The sequence below is a fragment of the Manacus candei genome, unplaced genomic scaffold, assembly GCF_025592945.1.
Source record: "Manacus candei isolate 608988 ecotype Guabito, Panama unplaced genomic scaffold, ASM2559294v1 h1tg000050l, whole genome shotgun sequence".
In the NCBI taxonomy this organism is placed as follows: domain Eukaryota; kingdom Metazoa; phylum Chordata; class Aves; order Passeriformes; family Pipridae; genus Manacus; species Manacus candei.
Window position 1 is genome coordinate 34,408,779 of NW_026138098.1, and position 20,874 is coordinate 34,429,652.

The window sequence follows — 20,874 nt, forward strand, 5'->3', positions numbered from 1 at the left end:
AAGCAACTTGGGAGATTGAGGTTAAAGGAATTCAGGTGTAAAGAAAGGGACAAGGGAGAATGGCTTTAAACTGACAACGGGCAGGGTTAGTTTGAATATTAGAAAGAAATTTCTTGGTTGTGCAGGTGGTGAGGCCCTGGGACAGATTGCCCAGAGAAGCTGTGGCTGCCCCATCCCTGGAAGTGTCCAAGGCCAACTTGGACAGAACTTGGAGCAACCTGGGCTAGTGGAAGGTGTCCCTGCCCATGGCAGGGGGGAGGAACAAGATGACCTTTAAAGTCCCTTCCAATCCAGACCATTCTATGATTCTTTGAATAGCTTACCTCTCCTGAGAAGGCATTTGCCTCAGCACCCTATCCGGAGCTGGAAAGCCCAGCTGGGAGGGTTTGGCACTTTTGCATGGCTACATTGTAAGTGCTGCGGTGTCAGGGCAGCACTTCCCTTTTCTTTCACTAGTTGCAGAATCTCCATGCCTGCCCAGAGCAGGGACAACCATGCCATCTCCTGGTGGCACCTGGTCCTGACGAGCTGGACAAAGTGAGTGGCCCAGGCAGGCTCAGCGGGACCCTCGTGTTCCCCTGCAAACCCTTCTGGCTTCGTTTCCTTGCTGGAATTGAAGCAGAGGAGCAGCGTTAGTCCCTAAGCAAGGCAGGAAGCAATGGGGGATGCTGGAGGACAGGATGTCCAAACTGCAGATTGCAGCTCCGTGCTCTATTCCCCCTTCCCAAATTAGCCACCCTGCTCCTGGTCATTGCTGGAAAGAGCATTGTTTTCTGCAGGATATCCCTTGGGGAAGGGAATGAACTGCTGGAGAAGGTGGCTTAGAGAAGAGACTCGGCTGTAGCACTCGGCTCCCACCTTGCAATCACCCAAGCGGGTCTGAAACAATCCATCAATCCATCTCCAGCTCATCTCCATCAGGGACTCCGACAGCAACATCCTCCCACTGGCACGCCTGTGGCATCCCAGCCAAAAATAGACTGGAGGGATGCTCACAGGGATCCCCACACTGCCAATGCTGCCAGAGCTGAATCCCTGCAGGTGCTAAATCCCACAGGAACCAGCAGTGAGTGATGAAAAGGAAAGGAGCAGATTGCTTCTTTTTCTTTTTTTTTTTTTTTTATTAGACTAGGAAATATAATTTATTGCATAAAAATTAATTTGTTACAATAGGAATGCTAAACTTTATTTACAGTTCTTTAGTTTACAGAATAAACAGACACGGTTTCAGAGGATGCCACCAGGCCCATCCCCCGGACATATAAATATGGAAACAGACTGCGGAGCAAGAGATGGACACTGCCAGCACAACATGGACCACGGGGCTGCCTTTGCCTAAAGGCCTGGCTGGAGAAACCCCTGGGTGTGGTGGGAGGCATGGGAGCTGCACCCATGTGCTCAGGGGACCAGGGTGGAGGGCAAACCCTGCCTCCCTCCTGCCCCACTCCCAGCACAGGTTCCCTGGTCTGGAGAATGGGGAGAACCTCCCCAAACACAGCTGGGCCAGGTGGCTGCTGCCTGCCAAAGGGAAAGGGGAAGATGAATGCAATGGATGGGAATGGAGCCAGAGGCACCCACGGGCGGGACGGATGGACGAACGGATGGACAGACACACGAGCCAGTGCAGTGATCCATAAACGAGAGACAGCGAGAATGGGAGCGAGAGAGATTCAGAGGCAACCTGAAGGAGTATCTCATCTCACAGAGAACACCGTGAAAGTGAGAAAGGAGCCCTCCAAACCACCAGCAGTTGGTTTTATCCATCAAGTCTTCATTTCTTTCCAAATTTGCTTATTCCTCCTTAGCTCAGAGACAGGGTCTCAGAAATGCTCAAATGCAAGCTACAGGATGGATATAACCCTTCCCATGTGACACAGGAGCTCACCCAGCAGCAGTCTTCCCATCCGGCACAAGTGGAAAAGATCCCTTCTCTCCCACAGCCTTGAAAACCCAGCAACAAGCCCAAAGATCCCGAAACACAACAGGGAGTGGCTCTACGTGTTCCATCACGGCTCCAAGAGCCGCCCAGAGGAATCCTATCGTGCCCCAGCAATACTGAAAGCTCTCCCCGAGCTGCCCTGTGCAGGTGATGCTCTCCAGGGCTCCCTGAGCGTGCTCCAGTCCCCAGCACACTGTGGGATGACACAGGCACCCCGTGGCACTGGGCCAGGGCTCTGCAGCCAGGACACTGCGCGTTGCAGCCCAAAGCAGGACCTGCTCCTAATACTTCCACTGACGGAGAATCCACAGCCTTGCCGTGTGACCTAGCCTAATCCTGAGCTTACCACCCCCTTCCTCTATTTTTTTCTTTAAAATAGACAAATTTCTAAGATACAGCACTCTCTGAGTAACTATTTCTATCTGCAGGCAACCTAAATTTTTACCTTCATCAAGACACCGTATCTGTGTGAGGAACCTGGTTCCTGCCTACCCCTTGATTACTTTCCATTCGCTCGCCAACTTCCCCATCGTTACAAAAAGCCTGTTAAAGGGAAAAACAGGAGCTGCAATGAGGGATGGAAACCTGATCACTGTTCACGATGCTGTCCCTCATGTGGAAATGCTCAGCCTGGCTCACAACCTGGGGACGCTGAGGTATTCCTCCCTGAATCCCTCCTGAAATACTGCATCAAAAACCGGGGATGAGCACATGGACCCGAGATGAGGCCACATCCCAGCCCATCAGCCCTCTGCTCTCCCTGGATCCTTCCACAAGCCACTCCTCACCTCCCTCTGACCCCCCGGCCCAGGTTTGGAGTGTTCACTGAAAAATCCTGCTGGGTTTAAAACACCCCCCGCTTTGGCCTTGGGGTCCGTAGGTTGGTGCAGGACTGAAATCTTTGGTTTGTACTGAAGTTACACAAATGAAGGCGCAGTCATCCTAAAAAGCTCCCCTAAACAATGCCAGGGAAGAATTCATTAAAAATACCCATATCTGGATGCACTCTCCCTACCCTGAACCCCAAATACAGGGCAGCATCCCTCATCCCTCCTCACAGGTGGGAGTCCCTCGATCCACTGGGCACTGCAGCCAGGGAAAGGGGAGTTTGCAAGGGAAAAAACCTTGGGAAGGGTCCGAGCTGGCCCTGAACCAGAGGGGCGGAGAGGCACTTCACCCTACGGACGCCCTGGGGGTCCCAGGACATGTAAACATGTTTTGCTTGACTTGGATCACACACTTTTCCCTACAAAAGTGTGTCCATTGAAATCTCTCTGCCACCCTGACCACAGCAATGCTCTTGCTCTCACGCACCAAAAAAAAAAACAAAAACCAAAAAATTTATAAATCTGCCTTTTTTTTTTTCTTTTTTTTTTTTTTTTTTTTTAAAAAGGACACATCCAAAGATCTGGATAATAAATTATTTGCGTTTCCTAAGAAACTTTTTTTTTTTCCTTTTTTTTTTCTTTCTTATTTGCCTCGTTAAGCTGCCTGAAGCCTTTGACAGGAGTTAAGCCGTTCGCCTGGATTGAACTCGCCTCTTCAACGCAGAAATGCTATTAAAGGAGGAGGAGGGGAACCCAAAAGAAGAAGGAAAAGGAAAGCCCCCATCCCAACTCAAGAAGCCCTAATTCCTCCCCGTGCCATGAGGAGGAGGAAGAGGAATGCTGCGTAACACTTGGATTGCTTGTAAACGCTGAGGATGGGTCTCTAAGGTTGACAGTGATGTGGGAGGGAGGAGGAGTGACGGCCTCTGCCCTTCCTTGCTCAGGATGGACGTGCCTCCCACCCCCAGCCGTTGGGGAAGGACCCCTCCTCACCCCCTGTTTCGTCCTCCTGGCCCACCAGCCGTGGGAGCATCATCAGCAGTCCCCCTCCGTGGCCATGACCACCAGCATCTCGCTCTTGCCCATCTCCTCTAAGGCACTGGCCAGGGTGTTGAGGTCACCGTCGTCCTGGTGCTCGGCTTCCCACAAGTCCAGGAGCACCCCGGTGGGGCTGGCTTTGGTGGCAAAGTAGTTCAGATACCTGAGGAGGAGAAGCAGAGGTTGGTGTGGAGCCCTTCGGGGGTGGAAGGAGGGAGGATGCCAGAGCAGCAAACCTGTTTGCAATATGAACCGTGGCAAGAATGCCATAACACAAATGCCAAAGCCCTCGAGATGCCATCTTCAACTTTTACACAGAGCTGACATTCATGCAAAAGCAATGTAAGCTTTGTTTTGCTGAGACTACCCTCCCTCCCTTCAGTCCTAAGGGTGAACCCAAGCAGGAACAGGACTGCCCTGGTCCCAGGGCCATTCCAAGTGCCAAGAGACCCACAGATGGATCTCAGAATGGTTTGGGTTGGAAGAGACCTTAAAGATCATCTCATTCCAACCCCCTGCCATGGGCAGGGACACCTTCCACTAGCTCAGGTTGCTCCAAGCCCCATCCAACCTGGCCTTGGACACTTCCAGGGATGGGGCAGCCACAGCTTCTCTGGGCAACCTGTGCCAGGGCCTCCCCACCCTCACAGGGAAGAATTTCTTCCCAATATCTCATTTAAAGCTCTCCTCTTTTAATTTAAAACTGTATCCATGGATAGAGATGGATATAACTATGCAGAACTATATCCATATTTTTGGTTGTACCTATTGAGCTGGACATAACCTCACTGGGGCCTGCACCACAGAGGGAGCACAGAGTGAAGCCCCCCTGCCTGGGGCACAGCAGTGGAAAACAAAGCACAGGGACACCCACCGGTCCATGGAGAGCTTCTGGGCGAGAAGTCTCCAGTCGTTTCCCCTGGAGCTGGGAGCATCCAGGCTGTTGCAGATCTTCTGCCGGATGGAGAGGGGGATTTTGAAGGCGTAGGGTCCCACCTGGGTGGTGGGGGTGGCACCACTGTGGTGGGAGCGGAGGGTGTCGAAGGAGCTGGAGTGCTGCAAGGGGAAGGACAGGGAGAGATGTTGCAGCACAGAGCTGAAATGCCCGAGCGTGTCCCCTCCCTGGGATCCCCCCACCGCCCCAGCGCTCACCTCTCCCAGCGTGATGTGCAGCTGGAAGATCTGCCCTTCCCCTTCCACCTGCCGGACGCAGATCTTGCAGGTGAGCTCGGTGGAGGCCTGGCTGTACCTCTCCAGGGTGAAGGTGCAGTGCAGGGCTCGCTGGCTGCCGCTCCAGATGTGATAGAAGGGGATTTCCTGCGGGCCACCAAAGCACGGGCTCAGCCAAGGCTCCAGCAGCTCCCCCGGGAGATCTCACCTCCTCCAGCCACCCCACGAGGGACAAGATGGGACAGCCAGTCTCCCTTCCTCCCCCATCCCTTTGGGAAACAAATCTGGAGATAAAAGCAGGGCACTCCCAAGCCCTGTGGTGCCTGGCTGAAGATGGTGCTGCCATTCTGAGCCCCCTCAGCCCCTCACCTGGTACTTGGCCAGCAGCTTGCTCCTCCACAGGGCGTGGGGGATGTCGTGGATGGAGAGACGCAGGTTGTGGTAGCTGTCCTTGAAGGGCAGGGGCTTGGGCTCCTCCAGCAGGTACCCTCCCAGTGTCCTCTCCAGCTCCAGCACCTCCTGTGGGCAGCGGGACAGGCAGCATGAAGACTCAGGAGAAGGGCAGGGGCTGCTCCTCTGCCCACCTCCATGCCCAAAGCCAGGCATGGAGTGGGGAGAGGAGCTGCCAAGAAGAGCCAGCAGCAACAACAAGCCATGGAGAGCAGCTTTTGCCACAGCAACAGAACTTGCCAACTCATCTCATGCACCAGCCTCACCTAAAACTTGAATTTGATAATGTGAGCATCCGTAAATGCCTCTGTACTCCTCAGAGAATGCAAAGGTCCAACACAAGGGTCAGGGACTCCTTTGAAGGGTGCCACCTTATTTGTCTTTAACATCATCCCACCATCACACCATCAGCTTTTAGGAGAAAAAGACACTCTGGGAGCCAGAGTGCTGCCTACATCCCCATCTAGAGGCACCACAGCAATCCTGACAGGATCCACAGGACAGGTCACAGGGAATCACACAGCCACCACACCAGTGGTCCAGGTAGCCAAAGCATCAAAACTCCAGCTTCCTGTGCTGCACTGGATGGTGTCTATACCACAAAACACTCCGAAGGAGGGGAGACACACAGATCCATGCAGGAATAAGAGGATCTATAGAAAACTGAGGTAAATCACAACTTTCTGTGCAGCAGAGAGAAAACCCACCCATGAGCAGCCCAACCTCTCATGGAATGCCTGCAGGAAGGGGTTCCAGCAGAGGAGACAAGCAACACCCTCATTGTTTCCTTCGGAGAAGGCGCAGAAGGACAGGGAAAGCAGTAAACACCTTATTATTTCACTGTGGTCACTTTGCAGGCAGTTGCATCAGGTTGTCTGCTCCCTGGGGCCAGGCCACCCTGAGAGGCACCAGGCAGCATCTTGCTGCCAGCACAAACAGCTCTGGGAAGGTGATATTTACCTTCAGAGCATCTGGCGTGTCCTCCAAGCAGTAGACCTTGAGGCTGTACTCCAGGGAGGTGCAAACGGTGGGGGCAAAGATGGCCAGCTGGAGCCTCTTGATGGCTGACCTGGAGTAGGACTCTCCCACGAAGACGTAGGTGCCCAGCTGGTCTAGCAAAATGTGGCAGGACTTGGCTTCCAGCTGGCAGTAGCAGGGAGTGTTGAGGGTCTCCTCATCCAGGGTCACAACTTCCTACAGATGGGACATCAAGGCTGGGGGTCAGCCCATGGTCCCGAGGGCTTGTGTCCCTCAAGGCTGACGGTCTCTGGTGGCCGCTGGGCTGGGTTCCCACCTTACCTCCCAGTTTCCCTGGTGGGACTGTGTTTTCAGCTGGTAAATCCAATCTGAGGAGCTGACGTCGGCACAGTGGGGAATGGTCAGGACGACGGGGCGGCACAGGAGCAAGCCAGTGGGCCCACAGGTCACTGCCGGGCTCAGCACCGTCTGCGTGCCCTCGGAGGGCAGGCTGGGGAGGGAGAGGGGACACTGGTTGGAAAGGGAACTCCATGGTGGCCAACAAGGAGCGGGCACGCGGGTGGCACAGGGTGACTTACAGGGCACTCTCTGCCTTGTTGAGGACCAGGTACATCTCGTAGAACTTCCCCTGGGGGATGGCCCCGTGGGGCACCAGCAGGCTCACCCCTGGAATGGAACACATAGGTGTTGTTAGTCACAAAAAGAGGGAGAAACCACCCTCCCATCCCCCTGGCCAGACAGCACCAGGACAGCAGGGAGCTAGGGCAGCCCAGAGAGAAACACTTCGACATCAGAAAATCATGGACCGTTTTGGGTTGGAAGGGACCTTAAAGATCATTTTGTTCCAACCCCGTTGCCACAGGCAGGAAAATCTTTCACTAGATGAGGTTGCTCAGAGCCCCATCCAGCCTGGCCTTGGACACTTCCGGGGATGGGACAGCCACAGCTTCTCTGGGATGGCCCACAGCTACACCACCTGCAGGGATGAGCCAGGCCAATGCGTGAGGATGAAAATCCTAATCTTTGGATCTTTTTGCAAGGTGCTGGCCCTGGATCAATATCAGAGAAAGGCCAAGTGAAACCCAAGGAGGCTGTGACCTCTAGCCTTCCAAGCCTGGCTTGGGAATGGCTTTCTGCCTTTCTTCCCTGAGCCAGCTTTGGGACAGCAAAAGGCTGCTCACAGTAGGCAAGTTTTCTGGGACAAGAGCAACCCCTTGATCGTTCATAAGCCAAACAGTCCCCCCTCCCAGCTCGGGGCTTACCAGTGCCTGGCACGGTGAGCCTTCCCCCCAGGTAGCCAAAGGTGCCGCTGGCGCTGTAGCCGTGCTCCCGGGGCAAGCCAAGGAGGTGCTGGGAACCCAGGGCTTTGCTCCGCACGTTCCCAAAGTGCCCGTCCCTGGCGGTGTCCCCCGGGTAGGTGCCGGTGGCAGGGACCCCCCCCAGCAGGTCCGTGCCGTCGTGCAGCCCCGGCGAGGAGGAGGCGGTGGAGGAGTTGTACACCTTGATCTTGAGGTTGGGCAGGGGGTCCAGCAGGGGCGAGTTGGTCATGGGGATCTTGTCGGAGGAGTCCTGCAGGGCGTACATGGGGCCGCGGTACAGCCCCGCACTGGCCGTCAGGTCCGGCTGCATCGAGGGGTGCAGCAGCTGGGAGTTGTCTGGGGGAGCAGGAAACACAGGTGGGATGAAGACAGCGGAGGAAACAAGGGGTTGGGAAAGCACTGCTTGAGTGGAGGAGATCACAGAATCCTAAAATGGATTGGGTTGGAAGGGACTTTCAGGATTACCTGGTTCCAACCCCTCTGCCACGGGCAGGGACACCTTTCATCAGACCAGGCTGCTCAAAGCTTTGCACTGATTCCCCTCATCATGGAGCCCTCAGCCTTCAGAAATCAGCACATTCCCCCAGGAATGTGGCTCTCACCGTGCCGGGAGGTCTTGAAGTTGACAGGGTGGAATCCTCCGGTGAGAGCAGCTGATGAGTCCGTGATGTCCGTGTCAAAATCCCGGCATCTCCTCCGGTACACCACCACCCCCACAGCCATGAGGATCACGATGAAGACGAAAATGGCCACCACTAGCCCGGCGTACAGGGCCACGTCACCTGTGGCCTCCAGCACTGGGAGGGATTAAAGAAGTGGAGGTGAAAAAAGGAGCATGAGAAATGCACGTCAAGACCCACCAGCGCTCCCCAAACCCTACCACCATCTCAGGCACGAAGGGGAAGATGCGTATTGGGCCTGCTGGGAAGGCTTGGCAGGAGGATGGAGGGTGTTTTCTAAGAGTAAGAAGTCAAAAGCGATGCCAGAGAATGAGATGGAGGTGAAGCCCTCAAACCTTTGTAGGACACCTGGCCACAGCTCATGCCAACTTCACCTGAGCACCAAGGATCCCAGAAACATTAGATTTGTGCAGCTCAGGTTCATGATCAGCCCTCACATCCTAATAGAGACAATCCTGAGGAGTACACAGGAGTTTTGGGGTGGGCTTTAATTGCTCCCTCTTCCCACCCTGTCCTTGCCCAGCTGTTGAGGAGCCCAACCACAGATGCAACAGAACAAAACCAAACCAAAGAAACAAACAGAAAAAAAAAATGGCCATGAAATGAGCACTTACGGTGGCTTTTGGGTTCGCTTAGAACTCTTTTATCTGTTAGGAAAACAAAGTTAGAAAAAAAAAATGGTGAAGGTGATGATGGGCATGAGATGAAGCAGAAAGTGGGGGGAAGCCAGCCTGGGGGCATGGGAGATCAGCATTGTACCCCAGGGCATGCCAAAAGGAAGGCAGAAGCACAGTGACAAGGGCATCCCCACGCCCAGCCAGGCCCTGGGACACATGTCCCTATCTAACAGGACTTTGGAAATATCTGGCCATGGTGGCATTAAAGGGGACAGTGGTGTCACACAGCAGCAGGTGGCAGCATTGGGCTGCCTTCAGTGTGCCCACTCACAGCACAGCAGCACCATTATCTTCACTATTGGTTTGCTTCCCTAAACACTCAGGAGCTCCAGAGCTCCTACCCAGCAACGACCCAGGGCAGGTGTTTTCATGGTGGGGCTGAGAAACCCCTTCTGCTTTGCCCCCGCCAACCACAACCAGCCTTATTTCAGCCAAGACCCCACACCTAGAGAGGGGCTGAGGGTCTCAATGCCATTGGGACATTTAGACCCCACCAAAAATCCCCAGGATTTCTTTCCTCCAGGTGAGAACTAGCTTCGGGAGGGGTCAGTCTGCTTGAAAACACCTTGTGGAAGACACAACCTGAAGCCCAGGTGCCAGCGGTGCTGCTCCACCGGCTTGCAGGCGCAGCCAGCGACAGCGTGGCCGAGCGCCGGAGCAGCGTGGCCAGTGGCACCACGCGCCTGTGCCCGCCTGCCCGGATACTCACTTTGCAGGCAGAGCCCGTCGGTGCAGTTTTTGGAGTCCAGGAGCCCCCCGCTGCAGTCCTTGCCGCCGTTGCGGGGGGCCGGGGCGGCGCACTCGCGGCTGCGCCAGTGCGTGCACTCGGTGCTGCACGCCGACCACTTGCTCCACTCCGTCCACGCGCCATCCACTGCGGGACACCCAACACAGGAGCGTCAGTAAAAGCCCTGGCACGGCCCCGGGGGCTCTCGTTCCCCCGTGCCGGGATGGTGCTGGCAGCACAAAGGGGCTTCCCTTGGGGAGTGTTATCCCAGTGCATCCCGCCCTGCCGCCATCTGGGGAGGGCAGTTGTGTCCCTGCAGACACCCCCAGCTCTTTGAGACTAAAATAGGGTAGAATCATAGACTGGTTTGCGTTGGAAGAGACGTTAAAAATCATCTCTTTCCAACCCCCTACCGTAGGCAGGGACACCTTCTGCTGGGCCAGGTTGCTCCTAACCCTGTCCAACCTGGCCTTGGACACTTCCAGGGATCCAGGGGCAGCCACAGCTTCTCTGGGCAACCTGTGCCAGGGCCTCCCCACCCTCACAGGCAAGAATTCCTTCCCAATATCTAAACCTACTCTCTGTCAGAGTGAAGCCATTCCCCCTTGTCCTGTCAGTCTAGGCCCTTGTAAATAGTCTCTCTCTATCTTCCTTGTCAGCCCCTTCAGGCACTGGAAGGCCACAATTAGGTCCCCTCAAAGCATCCTCTTTTCCAGGCTGAACAATCCCAACTCTCTCAGCCTTTCCTCACAGAAGTGCTCCATCCCTCTCACCATCTTGGTGGACTCGCTCCAAGAGGTCCTTCCTATGCTGGGGACCCCAGAGCTGGACGCAGTGCTCCAGGTGGGTGCTTTGGACTGGGTCTCCTGAGCCCCTATCTCTTTGGGATGCACTCGTAGCAGAGCTGGGCCATTCCACCTGGGGCATGGGCAGTGTGGGCACACCAGGTTGCGAACCTGCCTTACCTGGGCAGAGGGTGGTGCAGGTGATTTTCTGGAAAGGCTGCCCGTCGCAGAAGGAGCCGCCGTTCAGCGGCGCGGGGTTGGTGCAGGTCCGGGTGCGCTTCTGCCAGCCCCGGCCACAGCGGTTGTTGCAAGGAGACCACTCGGACCAGGTGGACCAGCCACCGTTCACTGCAGGAGGAGATGGACAGCACTGACACCAGAGCCCAGTTCAGCAGGGACAGCAGCTAAGCCTTGGCTTCTTACATCTGTGACCCCCTTGTACAGCTCCTTCTCACGAAAAGCAAATCACAAGACTCCTTCTCGTGTATCCCACCTCACGCCCAAGATGCTCAAGCCTTTTAGTTAAGCCCTTTGGGACAAAGCTTTGGTCTTTTTTCCACTTGGCAAAATATTTTTGTGCCTGGCCCCAGGGAGATCCTTGGTTTCATAGCCAAGTTCAGCCAAACACAGCTTTTCAGCTGCTTTGAGAATCAAAACAATCCGTCTGGGTCCAGCCTCCATCCACCTTCCTACCCGACAGAGAAGGCTTGGAAATACCTCCACCCCTACACCTCCGAACCTCCCCTAACAGGCTGTGCAAGCTATAAGAGGATCCTGTTCTGCAGATATTGGTTATTACTTGATTTCATGCACTAATTTAATTCCCTCCTACCACTCCCAGAAAGTTCCCGTGTTCCCCCTTGGCCTGGGGACATGGCCAGAGCAAAGGTCCCCTCCCTGAAGCAAGGGCTGGTACCGTAGACGATGACAGCGGCCGTGGTGCTCCGGCGCTTGGCCACGATGTTCTTGGCCATGCAGGTGTAATTAGCAGTGTCCAGGAGCCGGGCCTGCTTGATGATGAGGTTGTGGTCGATGGTGATCAGGAAGTTGGTGTCCTGGGAGGGGTCGATGACGTCCTCGTTCCTCAGCCACTCCACCTGGCAATAAAGGAAGGGGTGGGTGAGGACAGTGAGTGAGCCATCACCGAGACCACTGATGTCCTCAGCACCTCAACCACTGACTGGCCAACCTTGCCTCTGACTGTATTTATTTCTCCTTAAAAACAGCACATAACTGCTGTTTGGGCCAAGGATGTGGCTACCACCAATGCACAGCTCCCAGGGGCTGACAGAGCTGTGGGCATGGAAAGCTCCACCACCTTGGCAAGGAAACCCATCCATACTGACTTTCCCAGCTGACCTCTGCTCCCACTGGTGACTGCTCCCCTTCAGCCAACTCCTTGGGCTGAAGATTTTTCCCTCTAAAAGGGGTTAAGGGCACCTCAGGAAGGGTGAGGGAGGTGTTCTGAGCAGGTGCTGAGGTTACATGTGTTACTAGATGTCACAGTAAGAGATCCACTGCCCAAAATAAACCTTTCTGCTGCACAGTGAGAGCTGACGGTCTCGGCACGAGGCCATCCATCATGGACACAAGCCATGTGCAAGGACGTGCCCTGGGAAGGGAGAGGACACCTCAGCCACCAGGGTGGCATTCCTTGGGGCTGTGGAGCCACTCACCTCGGCCTGTGGGACCCCCTCGGGCGGGCGGCACTGCAGCAGGACCTCGTGCTCCAGAGGGACCTCCTTGCCCAGTGGCTCCTGGTCAAAGTTCTTTCGTAGGTCTGGGAGGGAAAGGAAAAGCCAGGGGTTACCAGCGCTGCTGCAGGAGCAGGGCAACCTCCAAAACTTTGGTGGGCAACCTCCAAAACTCAGCACCAAGTGTCCACAAGTCAGGAAATCCCTCTGGCATAGCACAGCCAGAGCAAAACGTGTCCTGGGAGGAAGGAGCTGGAGAATCATGTTTTCCAGGATGCATTTGGGCAGCATGTGGTGCTCAAGGACAGTATCTTTCCTCCTTCATGTTGTTGCAAGCTTATACCCCATCCTGTCGTTTCCTTTTGGGGCTAAACCTCAGCTTGACCACTGTTTCTTTATCCCCTCTATTTCCTTCTCCCTCTGGACCTTGCTCCAGGACCCTCTTTTCATGAAGGGGGAAAATGAGATTTGCAGAACAGTTCAGCTCCCACATCCGTGCTCCCACATCACATTCAAGAGAATTCCCAGATTTCAGGGTTAAGGGGGTTTGTTGCTCAGCTCTGCCCTAGTTGATCCTGGCTAAGCCACATCCCCAGACTTGCTGGAAATGTGGCCATTGCACTCCAATGAGGAAAGGTTGCAGAGGAAAAGCCAGGCTTCCTCAGCAAGGGGCTGGACAGTGTTTTGGGGAAGGAGAGGCCCCTCGGGATGTGGGGAATATGGTTGTGTCCTGCTCCAGAGCCTTGGAAGGAGCAGAAGCATCACTAGATGGTGCTGCAATCCTCTGCTACAGCTCCAGCCCTCTCAACGTGTCTTCCTAACCCTCACTTCACCTCATCTGCTCTGAAAAAACAACACGTGTTCAAGGCCGGGGTTGGACGTGACTTTGAGCAGGCTGGTCTAGTGGGAGGTGTCCCTGATCATGGCAGGGGGGGTTGGAATGAGATGAGTTTTAAGGTCCCTTCTAACCCAGACCATTCCATGGTCCTCTGATCCCGTGATTTTCCCTGTTCAAGCTAAACCCTTTAGCCAATTCATCAGCCCTCTCCGTTTTGGATAACACGTGGGATTATTAGCCCTCTAATAGCAAAATCCATTTGGGGCTGGGGAATCCTGGCTGTTCTCCCACGGCTTTGCCATCTCATTTGCTAATCGAGCAAACTGGGGAGGGAACAGCCTGATCAACCCGCCCTTAGTCAGGCTGACACCCCCAAACAGCAGCTCAGAGAAGTGACATATGACAGCAGGGACTTCGGGGACACTGAGCCGCTGATTCAGGCAGAGCGTGCAAGGTGCTATCCTTGGGTTATTAGGGATAACAAAGCACTGGGAAGAGCTGAGCTGACGGGCACTGCGGCATTAACCCAGGCAGTGCCACAGCCTCTCGCCCAGAAGCAAAGCTGGAGCTGGGATGGGGAGCGAAGACCAGGGCCATCCAGCAAGGATGGGTCATTCCGAGTGATCAAAAAGTGACTTCAGTAGGGAGCCAGCTTTTGGAGATAGGCAGCCCCGCGGGAGCAAGCACGGCATGTCCCGGGCACTTACACGCTATGCGGACGTAGGCGCGGCGGCTCTTGGTGGTGCCCGCCGAGCTCCAGGCCACGCACTGGCACCAGTAATCCTCCAAGCCAAAGAGCTCCTCCACCTGCTGCCGGGAGACCTCGATCTGCACCTTCCGCACCAGCATCCCTGGAAGGGGAGAGAGGGACGGCATCAGCTCGGCAGGAGCGTCCGGGACGAGGGGGACCGAGGCAGCACCTGAGAGGGATGGTGGACGTGCAGAGCTTGGGAACAGGGGTATCTCATCTGGGGATGGCACCTCTGCAAATCAGGGGGACTGTTCCCTCCGGAGGGTGACCTGGATTTGAAGCCAGGGGAATGGATCCCGTGGAATTGTCTGGTTTTGTCCCTCCTCAGTCTGACTGAGCAGGACCAGGACCTCTCCACCATTTCTAGAGGCATCGCCCTCCTCCACCAGCTCTCTCCCACGTCACCAACGTCCCTGCCCAGACTCCTTCCCCCCCCGCCAGGGTTTGAAGGATGCCTCCCAGGCTTTGTTGCAGGGAGAAACCATCTCTGTCAGTGCCACTTAAATACAAACATAACAAGACAAATAGAAGATCTTAAGGCAATCACCCTGGCCATGGCAGGGGTGTGAGGTGGTAAAGGTGACAACACCACATTCAGAACATGCTGAAGCATCAGTGGCCATCACCAAGGGTAGGAGGGCCTCAGGGCTTACTTTTCCTTATTTTAAGCAATACCTGCCCTTTTATTTGCAGTTTCTATTTTAAAAAGGCCTCAATTTCACGGCGATCGAGCGCCGCACGCTCCCCAGCTGTAATTTTGTTACAGCCCGCTCCCAGCGCTGTGAGGAGCAATTACTGTCTCTCTGCCACCTTCCTGCAGGAGAGCTGACAAGGAAATACAATTTATTTTGTCACTATTCGGGGGAAAGAAAAAAAAAACAACAAAAAACCAACAAAACAAACCAAAGAAAAGGTATTAGGGCCAAGTGCTTTTGGGAAACTTAGGGTTTTTAGAAGGACCCAGGATGGAGATGGCTCAAACACATCTTGTCTATCTGGAAAGCTCCAGTGGGGTGGGTTGAGCAGCCTTGGAAAGGTGGGGAGCATCCTGCAAATGCTGTATTTCTGTCCCCTTGAAAGCAATGACTACCCAAAACTGTAGGCTGAGCTCAAGGCTCACAGGAGTGACTATGTAAGGGCTCCCAGGCATCCAAACCTGGCTGCTCTTCCTGCCCTGCCCTTCTCACCCAGCTGAATTATCCTCCCTGACTTGGCCTATTTTTGCTTTCTTCCACATGAAATGTTTTGGATCAGACGCAGACAGAGCATTACTTGAGTCGGGCTCATTCAAGACACATCATCCTAAAAGTTCCTTTCCTTTTTTTTTCCTTCTTAAAGGTCCGTTTTTCCAAGCTTTAACCGAGGACACTTAAAAACTAACCGTGTTAACCTGTGCCTTTGTGCCCAGCTCTGCCCTGTGCCCTTTGCAGCAGCTTTCCTGACCAAGGTCAGGCGCTGCAAATGCAGATTTTCTAGCATGTTAAACCACTTTGGTTCCAGCTCCTTTTTTCTCAGGGAAGCTGCCGGGCAGAGATGCCCACGCCAGCAGCTTTTACATGCACGGCATCACCTCCACAGTGAAGGTACTGTTGGTGTGTTCCCTGATAGCAGCAATACCATCTTTGAAGCCTGGACTGAGGTGGTGCACGCTGTTTCCTCCACAGATTGCTGGGAGGGCCCAAGGCAAAGGAGTTTCCCCTGCAACAGGTTTCCCAGATGGATGCTCCATTCCTGGGAGTGTTCCAAGCCAGGTTGGATGGGGTTTGGAGCAACCTATCTAGGGGAAGATGTCTGCCCATGGCAGGGGATGGAACTACATGACCTTTAAGGTCTCTTCCAACACAAACCATTCTGGGATTATATGAGCCTAAGAAACACAGTGGTTTTTTTCCACAGTGCACATCAGTAAGCCATGAAACTCCCTGCTGTAGGGTGCTGGGATGATCCAGAGGAGAAATGAGTCCTAACAGCATTCAGACAAATTAACGAGTGGGGAATTCATCTAGGGCTGGACTACACTGCTCAGATACCGCCACCAGAGCAGGGAGTCCCTAATCATGGATGGCAGAAAGCTGGGAGGGTAACAGAGCAGGCTGCATCATTGCCTCCTTGTCCTGGTTCAGTGCTCTTCCCCTGAGCATCCTCCACTGCCATACACAGGGCACAGGGACCTTTGGCTCAACCCAGTGTGGCCAGATGTTATAAATAAATTCAAAACCCCTCAGCAAAGGCTGCTCGGTCATTGACCAGCTCTGACTCTGCCCTGGAGTGGTGAGGGTTTCAACTCTGGCCTCTGCAAGAGCTGGAAGGTGGAGATGCACCCTGGAAAAGAGAAACGCTGTGGCCCCCTGCTCCTGTCAGCCTCTGGAGAAGCAAGAGGACAGCTTTGCCCTTCAGAGGTGGCATCTCTGACCACCCTTCCTCTGGAAGAAGAACACTCCAGGAATAGCTGAAGCAGCTTTAGGAGGACAGACTCAAAGAGCCACAGAGAAAAGAAATGATCCCCCTTTTGCAGAGCAGGTTCAGGGACGGGCCCAAGCACAGACCGGGTCATGGCTAGTGCAGGATGGAGAGAGAGAGATGCCAGGGAAGGGCAAGGCTGTGGGAAAAACCACAGGGACAAGGAGAGATTCTGTAAAAGTACTTGTGGCTCCAGGCTAATGAAGTCTCTCCTCTAAGCCCAGCCTGACTTCTCAGGGCCAACACCACAGCAGTTCAAAAGGGCTGCCTTGGTTTAAAGCCCTCCAGATGCCACATGCTCAGGGATTTGCAGAGAACAGATGTTACGTGGGAACTGTGACTGTTTTCCTCCACCCCTGGTCAGACCACGGGTACCAAAACTGGTGCAGAAAAGATGGGAGCTGAGCTAAAGCATCCCAATTTTAGCAAATCTATTTGATCACACGATATATCCAACTCCTAACCTTCTTCTCATGCCAGGAGGTTTCAAGGCATGGACCAAGCAGCTCTGCGGAGCCCAGTCCCATGGAATAAAACCCCCCCTAAAACGCTCGAACCACCTTCTTACCCCCTGTTCCAGGCAGCCAGAGGCTGACATCCTCTGAGGCAGGGAAGAGCTCATTTGCCATCAAAAGGCATTTCAAATCCTACCTGCAATTGCTCTCATTACCCATTAAACACCTAATCCCTCTGCGAACCTGAGTAAGCTGCCAGCCTTTGCCACCCCTCCTGGCAATGACTCCTACGTGTTGATTAGGCACTTTGCAGGAAAGCTGTTCCATTCTTTTATCGGATTTAAACATGCTGCCTTTAAAATCCCATTTAACAAGCCCAGGTCCTGCAGAAGGGTAAGTGTGCAAGCAGACTGGCTGAGTTCCCCAAGCTTCCGGGGGGTGTGGTGACCACAGCACCATCATCGTGCCTTCATCCGTGCTCTGGAAAGTCTACCTGTTGTCCTGCCTGGAGGAGAGCCCTCAGCAGGTTGGCTGTGCATGAGGGAAAAGGGCAGAAGCACCCGGAAAAACGAGAGGGAAGGGGAGGCAGGGGGATGCTGAGGTGGGTTTGCTCACCAGTGACCTCGTCCAGGCTCTCCTTGGTGACGTGGTCTTCCTGCTTGACCCACTCCCCGTTGCACTTGAAGTAGATCTGGGTGGCAGGGTTGGCATGGCACACGAGCTCCACGGGCTTGTTCTTCACGATGTAGGCGTCCTGGGGCTCCAGCAGGAAGTGAGGGAGGGTCTCTGCCGGCGCTGAGGGGAAGGAGTCGGGCAGCACATCGCTGTACTCCAGCCCTGCCAGGGGAGCCAGAGGGGGGGGAGGTGCCCTTAGTCCCATCCCAGCAGGAATGCATCTCCTGCTTACACTGCTTCATCCCTTCCCGTCCTTCCCCAGGAGTGCCCTGCACATGGTGGTGTCACCAACAGCCCTTGCTGAGGATGACTGGAAAAGCAAAAGAAGGCTGGAGGCTCCCCCAAAACCAGAAAATCAAATCCCTGCTACTGAGAGAGCTGTGGAGTTTATCCTGTTTTTTCCTGGGTACCAGCCCCTCACCCACACTCTGAGCCCACAGCCTGGGTGATCTCACTAGAGGACACCACGAGGGAAAAAGCAGAACAAACCCAGGTCCAGGGATGCTGATGGGGACACTGAGAGGCTCCACAGGGGCTGGTGTCCCCCACCTCAGGTCTCCTCCTCACAGCCCTGAGGAATGCATGGGTATGCCCCAGGGAAAATGCTGGCAGGGCTCAGTGCTGGGAATGCTGACCATTATCCCAGCACAAATCTCAGACATCCAGTGTGAGATCCACATCCTCAGTGGAGCTCAGGAGTTTGGGATCCCACACCCCTGTCAACACTCGGATTTCAGCATCACACAACAGGTGAGCAATTGCTTCCAGCCCAGCCAGCTCCAGAGAATATCACCCAAAGGTGCCACCAGGATTCACACCCTCTCACCCCAGAAACTAGGGGTCAGTGACCTGGGGACCTCCATCTTCCTGCTTTTTTGCTTTCAAAAGCCATCTAAATGCAAAAATAACGGGAAAAAGAGGTCAGGTGTGCTCAGGCCAGGCCAAGAAAAGTCTTGGAAAGGGGTTAGCACCTCAGTGCTCACACAGGGACATAATCCCTGAGGAATGGGAACCTCAGAGTGGCTCATCCCCCGCAACAGCTTGGGAAGATGCTGTGACTGATGCTGAGCATCATCTGCAGGAAGCCTGTTTCCAGACATTTCACCCATTAAGATCAAACCCAAATATCCCAGGACTAATAGAAAAATCCCCAGTGGTGCACTGGGATGCTACTGCTTAACCTGTTGTTCCTGGGAATCTCACTAGCAGTCAGGTCACATCGCAAGGCTTTTCTTTACACCCAAAGGAGTTATGAGCTTTTCCTCCTCCTCTCTTCCCTCAGCCAGAGCTGTGATTCTCAACTCCAGGCACTGCAGCGTGCAGGAAAACAGTAAATATCCCCAGCCCCGCGATAACATCTCCAGAGCTGGCAGGGAAAAGGAAGGAGCCCACTCCCTTCATCACCCTTGGCAAGGAACGGTGCTGCACAGAGAGAATCAGAATCCCAAGATGTGAGGAGGAGGAGGAGGAAGAAGAGAAAAAAAAATAAATATAATCAGATGCATCAAGAAAACAAGATGACCAAGCTGCCTCCTGAGCAAAAATCAGTGAGGGGAAAAAAAAATGCACGAGGTCAGTCGTTTAAAATCCATTTAGGAAAATTGACTTTCCATTTCCATTTAACACAGCACTGAGGGAGAGCGGTAGGACATTTGTCATAATCCATTAACTGCTCTTTTGGAAACAATGAATTAAACTCCGGGCTAATTTCTCTCTCTCTGGCTGGCTCTTCCCCACCTCTGTGCTGCTGGTTGTTTCCTCCCCCATCTTGTTTGCAGACCTGTGATTTTCCCAGGCCCTGCAGCGGGCAGGGGAACAGGGAATGCCGAGGTGTGAGCCCCTCACCCTGAGCAGTCCCACACTGCCCCCCGTGCCCGCCTCATGCCCCAGCTCCTGCTCCCCCTCTCCTGTTGAGCAGCCTCTTGCCTGTGTCCCACCGGCAAATATCCTTTATCTTTATTCTTATTTTTTTTTTAAGTTACTACTCAATTTTTCATCTGCTGACTTGTTGTTTTGTTGGTCGTTTGCTGTTTTTTTTATTTCAAAAACCGCTTCGATGCCACAAATCTAAATTCTCTGGCAAAGAGGGCTGGCAGGAGATAATCTAACTGGCAACAGAGGCAGCCAACAAAACTTCACTCCTGGGCTCGTGTGAAAACCTCCCTGAAGTGATGCTCCCTGTATCCCTGTGCCATGCAGCCTGCAAAGTCACACCTGAACTTGGCAGCTGGGAAAGGGCACAGGCACCCTCCAAAAATCCACCTGGGGGCTTGCTGGCCACCCATCCCCAGGGCAGGGGTGGCTCCTGGCTTTTGTTTAATAAGAATGACCCACGAAGCCTCAATGTCCCTAAAGAAGCCAATTTTCAGAAGGTCCTTCCCCTATGGAGGTGACACGCCGAAGTGCACGTCCCTGATCCCAAACCATGGCCAAGGAGAGGTCCTCCTCCAGCAGTCAACACCAAAGACATGTTTTCTTCCACCTCAGTGCCACTTTGGTGACGCTAAACAGGACCTCAGGTCATCCGAGAGGATCCGGGAGCGGGGAGGGGATGAGTCATGGCTGGATGGGGATGAAAATGCCAGGTTTGTGACTCACCAGTGATCATCTCCAGTGGGATGGGTGATGCTCCAGGCTGTGATGGGAGCCACCTTGGCCCCCCAGCACAGGGTTTGGGGGTGAAACACCCCCGGAGGTACCAAAAACCTGCTGGGTCCCATCCGAGCCCCTGCTCCAAGAGGGGGGGTCTGCCCAAATAAATGCTGTGGATCTCAAGCTCAACACTTCAAGGTTGTTCTCATGGAGGCACAGTGGCTTTGGGGATGAGGGTGGTTGGAATACAATGATGTCCCCAGCCAGATACAGCATCTGCTTTTGGTGGCTACAAAAATCTGCTCAATTTAAGGTTTGAACCCAAAACACCTGAACCTTTAAAGCAAAGACCATCCTGGCTGCTGGGAAAGTTTAAATCCTGCAAACTGACAACATCTGAGAGATCTTTTTTTCTGGCCAAGAGAGATCTGGGGCCAAAAAATCAGCTCTAACAGGAGACGGGGAAAAAGGATGATGGTTTTTTTGTGGCAGACTCACAACGGGGGCCATGCCATGGAACCCCAACCCCACGGATCCCTAAGGCTCATGGATGGGAGCAAATCAACGGGGAGGATGATTTCTCCATCCAAAAATCCAGCTGAAAAAAAAGGCATGTGCAGCTGGGCAGAGCGTTTTTCTCCAGCATGATATGGCCACTAGTAGTAAAACAAGCTGGGGAAGAAATAAGGCACTGGAACAACGGAGACTTTGGATAAGAAAAGGGAGGAGAATCATGCTGGGCCCATTTATCATAAGCCATCAACCCAGCTTTTCATCCCCCTTCCCGACGCCCGGCCACCCGCCGCATGGGAAACCTCT

At 54.1% G+C, this 20,874-nt stretch overlaps 1 protein-coding gene across 3 annotated transcripts in view; it reads right to left on the reverse strand.

Moving 5' to 3' along the window:
* Nucleotides 1-1,128: 1,128 nt before the first annotated feature.
* The window catches only part of UNC5B (unc-5 netrin receptor B), a 53,623-nt gene continuing 33,877 nt past the window's right edge, over nt 1,129-20,874 (reverse strand). Inside the window, exons 2-17 of one of the 3 annotated variants that reach the window (XM_051800254.1) lie at nt 17,404-17,625; nt 13,830-13,973; nt 12,267-12,370; nt 11,507-11,687; nt 10,771-10,938; nt 9,788-9,952; nt 9,016-9,048; nt 8,324-8,518; nt 7,665-8,057; nt 6,981-7,068; nt 6,724-6,892; nt 6,385-6,618; nt 5,344-5,493; nt 4,957-5,121; nt 4,679-4,860; nt 1,129-3,967 (exon numbers count right to left, since the gene is read on the reverse strand). In XM_051800254.1, coding sequence (XP_051656214.1) covers nt 3,802-3,967; nt 4,679-4,860; nt 4,957-5,121; nt 5,344-5,493; nt 6,385-6,618; nt 6,724-6,892; nt 6,981-7,068; nt 7,665-8,057; nt 8,324-8,518; nt 9,016-9,048; nt 9,788-9,952; nt 10,771-10,938; nt 11,507-11,687; nt 12,267-12,370; nt 13,830-13,973; nt 17,404-17,625 — 2,759 coding nt within the window. In that variant the 3' untranslated portion in view covers nt 1,129-3,801. The other 2 variants (XM_051800255.1, XM_051800256.1) reach the window with 2 other exon arrangements.